The sequence below is a fragment of the Geospiza fortis genome, unplaced genomic scaffold (genome assembly GCF_000277835.1).
Source record: "Geospiza fortis unplaced genomic scaffold, GeoFor_1.0 scaffold264, whole genome shotgun sequence".
Lineage (NCBI taxonomy): Eukaryota > Metazoa > Chordata > Aves > Passeriformes > Thraupidae > Geospiza > Geospiza fortis.
In genome coordinates, this window is record NW_005054332.1 from 187,708 (window position 1) to 199,455 (window position 11,748).

At 36.5% G+C, this 11,748-nt stretch overlaps 1 protein-coding gene across 1 annotated transcript in view; it reads right to left on the reverse strand.

Annotated features, from left to right (window-relative positions):
* The window catches only part of SMAP1 (small ArfGAP 1), a 64,031-nt gene extending 60,759 nt beyond the window's left edge, over positions 1–3,272 (reverse strand). Inside the window, exons 1-2 of the mRNA XM_014307292.2 lie at positions 3,143–3,272; positions 2,299–2,384 (exon numbers count right to left, since the gene is read on the reverse strand). Of these exons, the coding sequence (XP_014162767.1) occupies positions 2,299–2,381 (83 nt within the window). The 5' untranslated portion in view covers positions 2,382–2,384; positions 3,143–3,272. The remainder of the gene's footprint in view (positions 1–2,298; positions 2,385–3,142) is intronic.
* Positions 3,273–11,748: the final 8,476 nt, after the last annotated feature.

An 11,748-nucleotide genomic window follows, 5' to 3' on the forward strand; every position in this document is an offset into this window, starting at 1 on the left:
ATTATCCATTCAAAAACTGATATTGCAATTCTGGAAGCTCAGACTCATTGCCTCAAACTTCCAAAGCATTTTTCCTCAGTTGATGGAAAGATACTCTTAGTTCCACATACTGTGTCCTAAGATTAACAATGAATTCAGAGCACTCAGTCCCTTCATTCTGCGCATCAAATCATATTGTCAAAAATCATAGTTTCAAACCGTATGCAAATGTCACCTGAAGACAGTTTCATAACAGTTACAAAAATCAAAACACTGCTTTCTACCTCTTTCCAAATATATATAAATTGCAAAGGGCATCCTGAGCACTTTGAAGGTACAGCTATCTTAGTACTAATAGTGTAAAAAAATTATTTATTGCTGTTGGAAAAAACATCTTTCAACAGGAAAAAGCTTTCATAAAAAAAAAAAAAATCACAATGATCCTAAAAGTTAGTTCCTATACTACAGCATCCCTGCCAAGTACCAGGGAAGGTAAAAAATTGCTTAGAAAGGTCACTTGTGATTAAGAAGCAGAAATGAGGAGGGATCTTTAGCAGGAAATTTTCGGCAGATCCCACAAACACATTCCTCCTGTGTCTCCACTTTACTACCTTAAAACTAGAAGTATATTATAGTACAAAACTAGAAGCATATTATAGGAAGTTAAGCACTAATATAGATGAACACATACAAAATTGATCATTACATGCAAAATATTTTCAACATTTATCCAAAAGAATGTTCAGAATATAAGAATATTCACAAGCAGAACACTGATGACATACTAAGCATTACTACTATTTTGTAGTGATACAATGGGCAAATAAAAAAGGCAAAAAACATCCGTAACACAACAGCTTGTCATGAATGCCAAGTAGGTAAGTAGATGCCAGAGTTATGCGAAAATTAAGAAATAAATCAGAAATTGTTGCAATCACCTCTCATGGCAATACAGTGTTAATAAAGAAAACACAGGCAATGAAGCATATTCAGTTGACTAAGTCCACCAGTTGGTCCACAACTACTCAAAAGGGTATGTAATTAATTCAAGGCACACAGTGTGAAAAAAAGAACTATTTTGAAAGTCTAAAAATTAGACTTTTGGTCTGATCTGACAAGAAAAGCTTAAAGCATTATTACTTATCCTGCAGTAGCACCAGTGAATTTAAGTTAGTTGCAGCAAAAAAAAAAAAACATCTTGAAGTTCCATTTTTGAGTAAGTTTTAGTCAAAATATTTCAATCATATGGCTAAAATAAAGTTACAGAATATTACAGCTGGAATACTATGGTGCTATCTGATTCTTTCCTTATGAGGATGTATGTTTAATGCAAAAGCTTCTAGAATATGAAAAAAGTATCTGTTTTGCTCAAGTGCATTTTTTAACAAGTCTAACTCTTCCAAAGGAAAAAAAAATCTTCTGTTATAACATATTGAGTGTAATAAACAGAAGAACCAGAATCATCTTTGTATATAGCAAATTAAGATCAAGTTACAACTAAGTCTGTTTATCAGCTCCTGTAGCTGGGGAAAGACTCAGCTCACTTAAGAGTAGGTGTTTAGGATCTCATTATAATTAAAGAATTACAATAAGGTCAGGTGAAGCAAATCCTACTATGGAGTAACTTCAATAAATCAAGAAAAAAACCCCAGACCTAAATTAATGTCATTATATATTATCCTAGTGATTCAGTAAAGGTATTTAATGAGAAAAGTTATTTATTGCCAGCAGACTGCTTTTCTTCCAACCCTTCCTGTCCAGGTACACAGTGACAACCACACACAAACACAACTGGTGGCCCTGAGAGAGCTTGGGTTTATTTATGTGTTCCCATGCTAAGTCACCTAGAGAGAAATCCATGCTTCACGGGAGTAAGATGCAATGGCTTATTTTACTGTACCATTCAGCTCGTTATTTCCTGATCAAATGCCTCTAAACTTTAGATGGCAGTTACTCAAGACAAAGAAAATATTCAAGAGCTCTCCAGTATCACTCAGATGGCAGTTACTCAAGATAAATATTCAAGAGCTCTCCAGTATCACTCTTAACTTCCCACATACACGGAATTTATGAAGTCACCTCCTCTGAAAGCAAAAATAAATGGTGCTTGCCAAATCTCATTATGAAGTAGATTTGCTATGACTGAAGTAATTTAAATCTTTTCTGAACTGTTCTCAACTTCCACTGTCATTTCTTATACAACAATATCAATGAAATAAATAACATAAGCTGACAAATGTAGCACTTCCTTGAAACAGTCATAACATCTCAATTGCATTAGAAGTCATTTCAATGTGAAAGCCCAAACAAAAAGGATACTGATCTGTTTGAGGTCTTCGGAAGTTCTCTGGCAGATTAGCTTCATAGAGTAGTCTTGCTTTAGTATTTCCCATTTCCTGCATGCACTAGGGAAAAGTGGTAGAAAACAGTTAGTTCATGTCTGTCAATAGTTTAAACTCTGAAACAGTCAGAATGCTGCTGTGGAGTGCTTAAATGCCATTACAAGTTTTTAACTTGGAGAGCTCCCGTTGCCAAAGGTCTTGAGACATATGAGCATGGCACAGGCGGGCTGCCTGCCCAGCCTTGATGGACAAAGCTAGCAACATGGATCCTGTTTGCAGCGTAAACCAACCATCCAGGGAAAGACAAGCTTTGATCTCTCAGGATGGCTCCTCAGACCAGGAAGACAAAGAGTTATAAAATTTCCCTGATGGCAGGAAGAGGCTTCAGACTGGAGCATATCTGGAAGACTCAGTGCTTGATACACCAAAAGAACACAACCAGGCATCACACAGATACGTGAGTGCTACTGTCCTGACACTTACTAAAAAGGCTTACAATACTTTTTCTACAGATACAACCAAGAAATGAGTGACACTTACTAAAAAGGCTTACGATACTTTTTCTACAGATACAACCAAGAAGTAGTTTTCAGTGTCCCTGGAGTAAGGTAGAATACCTCTAAAATGATACAGAAATGAGAGGTAAACCAACTTCTGAAGTGAGTTTTATGAACTTAGACTCACTACAGTAGAAATATGATTCATGAAAAAGCTAATAGGATTGTAAAACATGTAAGCAGGGCATCATGATAAATGCAAATCCTTTCAGAAGTACTCCTGACATACCTTCCAAACTGGAAACATATTTGAAGGTATTCTACCTGTATTTGCTCTGGTGTCCATTGATCCAAGTTGACAGACTTGACCCTTGATATATGAACCCCAAGATTTCTATGTATTCCAGCACATCTGATGCAGATAAAAACACCAGTGTTCCAGGAAGCCCATCTTGGTCCTGAAAGGAATAAGGAAATAAAGAAATTATTTTCAAAACTCCATATACTGTGAGGATTTTCTCTGGTATAATTCTATATCGACAACATGAACGAACAGGCTTGAATAAAGGCTCACCTCTGCCTCTCTAGAATACCTATCACTTTTAACAATTTCCAGTGTTAACAATTTTATTCACAGATTTCTACTTCTAAATAATGTCACAAAACATTAACTAGTCAAATTTATCTACATAGTGTATGTTGTGCCCACCTCCCCACCTCCAAAACAATACAACAGAGTTTATAAAGTTCACTTACTAGCAATAAGATTTTTGCTTGCATCTTGAATACTCTTTATGACTATGCCTCAGATGAAGCACCAACACAAGAAGTAGAAGTTGTTCCTTTTTTCCCTTTAAAAGCCTCTTAAGACATGCATTGCTACTTAAACTGAAATTAACTGCAGGGCAATCTTATATTAATGCAACAAATGCCTCATATAGCATAGGCCCTACAACAGTAGCATACAAGCTCTTAGGAAATGCTTATACAGATATTTGCAAAACCAACTGATAAAAATATGCATCTAAGAATGGTAGAAAACTGATTATGTTCAGTATCCTTGATTTCTAAACTACCATTCACAGCCAAATGGATTTTCTAACAGAATCAGGCTGATTTACTAACCACCATTGTTTCTCAACTGTGCTGGCATGCTGAGACAGTTAAAGTATGCTGGCCTGAATTATCACATTAACACTTAGGATTTTTCCCTTGAAACTACTATTCATTCTCTAATTAAACACATTTATATAATTTTATTCCAGCTCTGTACATCATCACTGTTAAAAGTACTACTTTGAAGTCCATCTAGTTCTGAGCTCTAAGGAGTTAAAAGATTAAATAATTACCATCAAAAGCAAGAAGGTATATCGAAGAGTTGGAAAACATTTCAAGCAGTTATTTTCTGCTTTTGTATGACAAATGTGCCCTTAGACCACTCCTGCAACTGCAGCTATTTGCATTTCAGTATCAATATATTGTATGAACACTTTCCTGGGACCTATAGAAGAGCTTTATGCTTTCCTCTCCTGATCTTTTGTTTAGGACTGTGTTGGTTTGACCTGGCAAACACCCACAGAGCTGCTCATTCACTCTCCTCTCCTACAGGACAGGGAGAAAAGAGCAGGAAGGTGAGAAGATTTGCAGACTGAGATAACAGTCTGCAAGTGAAGACTGCTTCACTTATAAGTGAAGCAAAAACTGCAGACAAAAGGGGGAAAAAGAGAAGGAAGGATTTCTTCATTATTTTCCATGGCCAGGCAGCTGTCCAGCCACTTCCTAGAAAGCTGTGCTTCAGCACCCACAACACTTGTTTTGAACACCACTATAACCAAGATTGTCCTTTCTTCCTTTCCTTGAGCATTTGTTGCTTGAGCACTTTATCACACGGCATAGAATGATCAACTCCCATCAGCAGACATCTCAGCTGCGCATCCTGCCCACCCACCACTCAGCCTTTAAACTCCGGGGAACAGAACAAGAAAAGAAAAGCTCTGATAGTGTTTAAGCAATGTTCAAGCAATAGCCAAGAAAATGGGAGAAATCCTTTCAGTTAGACTCCATTCCTTAGAATCGGTATTTGAAAATCCCAAGACACATTCACAGATCCCCACATTTGCTGCAAGAAGCATTACTCTTACTAGTGGAAATACTAGCAATATTTTGGGTAATCACCTAGCTTTTAATTTCTCTAGCTCAATATCTCAAAAAGTCAGAGCACTTCATGTCCGCTGCTTGATCTTTAAGACCATAATCATTAAAATGACTGGCAGCCTTCAAAGTAAGTGCTACTATCATAAAATTAGATTTCAAGGGTCAAAAGATCTAGGAATTACTCACCTAACTAACACATCTTTTCCCATATGGCAATTTTACATTACAACTATTACTAGTCAGGTAAGAATGGCGAGACTGTTTGCAATGTGTCTTAAATACTTCAACAACTAGCAACCTATTGATCTGCCTTTTTATTTCTCCCTATAAAACACTACAGACACAAAATACTCACTCTTACATTTGGTAGGTTTATATTATGGGAAGGCCTCACTTAAAATTTATACCACTTTTAGTTTTAGTGCTCCAGGATAGAGTTTTGCAGGTCATTTGCCTCAACCTATTAATCAAGTTTCAGCTAAAATAGTGCACCAGAAGAAACTTAATTAAAAAACCTTTATAGCCATTCCACCAAGGTAGATCAAGTACCTCAGTTTATACAAAGGATTCATCTAGCCATGACGGTTTAGAAATAGATAAGATAAAGTCTTGTGTACCTAACACCTTCTCCAGTTTTCCCCTTGAAGTATAACCCATGCGTCTTCTGAAACATGGAGCCAGTTTTGATCAGGTTACTACAGGGACACAAGGGGTTTAACTGCAGTACCTGTGTGTGTCCAAGTTTCTATCCCTATCCATAGAGTGTTTACACAACCACTATGAACTTTTTACCACGGATGAGTTTGTACAACTACAGATCCCAGGAATTTCCTACTATCCAGGTACTGCCTCAGCTATGAGATCCCAGACAGGCAAATTCTACATTAATGAGACAAGAACAGAAGGAGGACTTGACATGACTGAAGTCTAAATAAATTAAGAGAGAGATTATTAATTGTAGTTGAAATATTGAAACTTCATTAAGAAAATTTTGTTTAAAAACACTCAAAAACTTTGTTAACAAAAAGTAATACAACTTTCGAAGTAGATGGCTTTCTCCTGGAAGAGAGCAGTTTTGTATTCTCCCAAAAGCTCCAATTTGATTAATTAGTACTTATTTATGAAATAAATTTTGGAAATCAAATATATTTAAGCAATGAAGGAATAAATTAAACAGTGGAATAACAGGCAAACCTGAGGCCAGACAAAAATATTCATGTGAAACCTCTGAATTTGATTCCGAGTAATGACAATATGCAATATTTAATGCTTCAAATGAAAAATGTTTTCATTAATCCAAATCAAACATAACCACAGTTAAGCACTAGGCAAGAGAAATCAGAAAATATTTTCTGTGTGTTCATCATACCAACTATGCTTGACTTAAGCAAACAGTCAACTAAAGCCTAGGCTGCAAACCTTTCTGTGTGAAAAATGTTCCACAGTAAATCGGAGTGATTCAATAAACAATTTACAGTGTTGTCAATTCTATATGAAGTCAGGATCCTTACTGCTGTACAAAGTAAATATTTTGCACTAGTAGAAATATTTACAGGTTTCTTTTTGTTGGGTCCTTAAAGATACATTTGGTTTCCATTAGAAAAATTTTCAAGAGTAATCTGGTTTAATTGCTGTATGTATTTTTGCTTGCCGCTGCTAGCCAATTAAAACGATGGCTATTTGGCTTCAGAAATGAAAACTGGACATCAAGAATCTTGGTGACTGCTATTTTATACTATTTAAAACACCTTTATATGCCATTAGTAGCACTACCTTACCCACCTAGAAGTGCGCTGTACACTGCAACTTCAGTCAGCCAGTAATAATGTGAAACACTTGTCATGTTTGATGTAAGTTTTAACAGAATTGTAATTTTGTTCTTCTGAAAGCCATTTGAATTTTTACTAGAAGTGCCAATGTGCACTTCAGCAGCTTGTTCACCACTCCAATATAAAAATAAAGTTACTTCTTCAGTCATCTAAGATATAGACAACTGCTTGAAAATATTTTCAGTCTCTTTCATCCTTTACTAAAGTTAATTTTAGGAAAAAAGCCATAGGACTGAAAATGACCAATATTTATACCAGACTATATACTAGAATACTGTGAAGTCCCTGGAACACTGCCCAGCTGAACTGGCAGTGAATAAACTTCAGCAACCCAAAGACAGATTGCTGCTTCCAAGAGAAGAATAATTTTTTTTCTTCACGCTAAACTTTCTTTGCCATATTTCTATATACATCATTTACTGGTTAGACCTAAATTCCTATTTCAGTTCTTAGCCAGTGGCTGTGAAGGTGTGCGCTGTCTTCCAGAGAAAACATGACAAGATTCTGAATGCATTAGGTCACATACAATTTAAAGAATCCTTAAAATAACAAGGTTATTTTTTTAGGTGCACAAGGTTTATTGTGTGTATTTAGTCTTACTGACAACTGCAATTCAGTTGCCTTCATAAAAAGGAATGATGAATTTTGACTGGAAATTTAAACACAGCACAAGTGCAAGTTTCTTGTACGAGCTAAACAGAAAGGTGGATTTGAGCCATCATATAGCTTCACAAAAATTAATCTGGAGTCTTGGCTATTACATGTTAAATGAAAAACACCAAGCAACATTTCCCAATACTGGGCTTGGCTGGGATGGAGTTAACTTGCTGCATTGCAGCTCCTATGGAGATATGCTTTGGATTTGTGACCAGAACAGTCCTGGTAACAGTAATGATTTGGCTACAGCTGGACAGTGCTTGCAGAGTCAAGGATTGCTTTTCCATCCCTACCCAGCATGCAGGGAGTGGGCAAGAGGCCAGGAGGGAAGAGTCAGGGATGTGAGACCCCAACTGACCAAAGGGACATCACAAATATATATTAGAATTCAATCAGGCGCATAGAAACAGCACTAACTGTGACATATTTATGGTACTTAAGGAGTCCTTTATTAGAGACTATCTGGGACCTACTAAAAACTTAGCCATCAAAAAACAATGTAGCCTGTTATATCTTTAAGTTTTCAGAGGTTTTAGGTAACTCATGAATTTAAGAAAAATCCTGGAGAGTTTACTTCTAGTTACAGTAGACTTCCATGCCAGTATAGTTATTGTATGGAACCAACATTCTCCCTATTCACAGAAATATCTACGGCTATTAAAAAACTGTGAACATTTCAAAAACCAACTTCAGCTGTTTAAAACTTAAGCAATAAAGAGCTAGAAAGCAATTTACATAATTTTAGATAAAACTCTTCAGATAAGTTGATTTCAAGCCAATTTTTAAATTGCCAAAAAAGTTATCCAATCTCACATGCCATTCTTTCATTCTAAAGTGCACATCAAAGTGTGAATTTTGTGAAAAAGGCATCATTTCTACATATTCTCTGGTGAGGCTAAAGCTTTTCTCTCAACATATTTCAAAATCTTTCCCACTTTTCCCTCACACTTTCCTTTTTTCAGGATCTAATTTTTGATGACAAATTTCTCCTCCATATTATTTAAACTGGATTCATATCTTGCACGTGCTTAAAAAAAGCCATACATACGTTTGTGTACATACTCCCAAATAGCACTTTCTTCTCTGGCCCCATTAACTCACTGAGAAAGGACCATGTGTTCTGCTCCACTATTTTAGAATAAGATGATTGAAGAAGCCACCATCAAAATTCACACATTGCTGACAAACTCTCCTAATGCACTTCTACACAATTCAACCATCTATTTGTGAGTACAGCTGCCAAACATCTTTGGGCAAGAATAATGATGGCAATTTTAATGCTGAAACTGGTATAGTGCATTTTCAAAGGAAATAAAACACAAAGTACATTAGTGTTCATATGTCCAAGATTTAAGTTTTACTCCAACTGCTCAGGTTTTATTTTGCATAGCACATGCATAGTACTCCATCAGGTACAAAACAAGGCTTACATGATACAGTTCATTTAAAATGCTGGGGAAAAAGTACTTTTATCAGCATTACAAAAAATGTGAACTAACAGTACTGACAGTATATGAATACAAGCAGTCAATACAGTGTGAAACATTGCTTTAGCTCTCCATTTGATTAGTTAAAAAAATCTTCTAACTGTTTTAAACATCTCAGTCAACACTCTGTACTCTACTCAGCTTCCAGCTGCAGTAGGAAATTAGCAAGAAATATTACACACTGTCAGTCAAGACTGGCCCAGAGTAGAACCTGCCACACAAACATGCTAGGAAAAAAAAAAGGGAAGAAAAAAAGGAAAAAGGAAATTAAAAAAAAAAGCAAGCAGTGGAGACCAGAGCAAACTAAAAAGAGGCAAGAGAAAATGAAAGGTATTTGAACATGACGTAACTGCAACACATCCACAAAAGAGCAAGGGTAAGATCACTGCAGATTTGACTGTGAAGTTGAATGATGATGGCTGCTTTCCTCATTACACCAATTCAGATTTTCCTTCCCTCCATCAGTCCCCCACCATCTGTTCAGCTTTCTGCAACTGCAGTTAATACTGCAACACTTCTTTTGCTCAATACAGGTGCTGACCCCTCTCACAAAACATCTTCAGTTATAAAGAGAACACAGAGGTCTGAACTGGGGTGAAAAAAGCAATCACGAAGCCTTTCAATTTTACACGTGTTGTTAAAGGGAAGGACAACCGTTTTATATCTCAGCAAATAATTCTGAATCCTTTACAATATGTGCATAAAACCAGCTTACCAGGAAACTAGTAAGTTTTGAGACAAAGTTTTAAATGAAAAAAGCTTGTCAAAACTAGTTTCAAATATGGTTTGCATTATAGAGGCACATAAACACAAAGCTGGTTTTCACTTTATGTTCTTACAGTTACCAGTTAGAAATTCTACAAGGAAGGAAGCCAAGAATTACACATAACAGAGTACTAACTTTGCATCTCTAATATTGTCTGTAGCAAACTTATCTTGGGACAACATCTTTAAAGACTTCTGACAGACTACAATTCCTTTTTTCTCTCAACAGCACCCTGCCTGTCCTTTACCCATAAGTGCAGTGAAGCTACTTTAACTGCCATTTGTTTCCCCAAATCTGGCTGCTGTTTGACAGATTTGATTTCCCAAAGAACTGGCTCCATCTTGCGGAACAGAGAATTAACTACAAGAAAATGTCCACACCTGACACATCCCGAGTGGTTGTTAGTCAGTTCCCAAAAACTATCACTTTTGGCCAAAGAAAGCCTCAGGTTTTGCATCAATCCAAGCATACCCATGCAGTGCTCTCCCTCTTTGCATTACTCCCACACCCAGTTCATGCTGCTCAAGTGTTCTGCTACTCGAGATTTCAATTAAGTTAGGAAAGAATATATTTAGAAAATATCTAACTTCTCCAAGGTGAGATACAAATAAAGTTGTGAACAGGAGACAAGCACCCTTTCATAGCAGGTAGAGAGAAAAGAAGGGAAACAAGTAAGCAGCACTTGTATTTTATGTAATTCAATTCAATACAGTAAGATCAGAGTCAACATGAAACAGTCCGTTCTCCAGTGGCTACTCAGGGAAGAATAAAAAAACAATGCAGAACTTAGAAAGATTTCTCCAAGTTTCTCTGCTCAAAATATAACACATTAGAGACAGCAATTAAATCAAAATAATACTGAAATGCTCCAAACAAATAATTTACTATCATGCTTTTTCAGTCTAATCCTGTTGGTTCAAAGACCATCTCTTACTAATTTCATTGGCAGTTGCTTAGTTTTTCATACAAAAGGGAGATCCACCATCTCCATTTCTGATTCACAGACTCCTAGGCTCGATGGGGTGGGGAGATTGAAACAAATCCTTCAAGAAAACAGCACCCACCCACCCCCAAGATGAAAAGCTTAATTGCAATGTTAATGTCCACTGAAAGAGAATTAAGCAAACCTTTGAAAGAATAAAAGATCCAGCACAAAGATCTTGAAGCAAAAGAAATCATGTAAGAACCACAGTATAGGAATCTTTATTCTATGAAATATTCTTCAAGGCCCTTGAAGCTTAAGTCTTTTGAGACTACTGATAAAGTACTATTTACTCATCACTTGATCCACTGAATTAGTTTCTGATCAAACAGAACAAATAGCCTGAAGCATGTTCTTATGTCACATCTACTCCAACATTAAGCATAACTTCCTTTACAGTAGAAGAGGCTTCCTTGCTTTATTTCCATACCCATGACTGGGAAAACTACACAAGCTCAGTCTTTATGTGCTTTTACGGTGTCAAAGTATGCAGCAAAATACTTTTTTATAAAAACAAAGGCAACAAAGGGCATAAATGGTAGTTGTTAGCAGTCTCTCACAACTGGCGTAGTACGCCTGTGTTCAGAGAGTCAAGACCAGAATTTGAGAACTTAAAATATACCACATTTAGAAAAGTGTGACAGGAGCTCAAACAATAACTGTTTGTAACAGGCTGTTTTCATATTTTAAATAAAGTCAAACTCAACAGCATGAAATTGCTCTGAAGACAGACAACTCAAGTACACTATTCCAGAGCCCAGCTGAATAGCAGCTAGATTCATGTGGTTCAAGGTACACTGCAGGAACAGTGGGAAGACACGCCTTAGAAGCATTACTTAGCTATTTTTAGCCAGTGTCTTGTAGGTAGTAAAGAGTTTCATGGTCAGAATTCCTCCAAGTTTGTCTTTTGGCTTGGATAACCACTTTTCATGAAAGCCATCAAAAAACCCATTAAGTGCAGACCTATTCATAACTCCAAATAGGCTCTGTAGAAGTATAATGAATTAAACTCTTCCCCTGCATAACTCTGTCCCACCTCTATAAGTCAGAGAGAG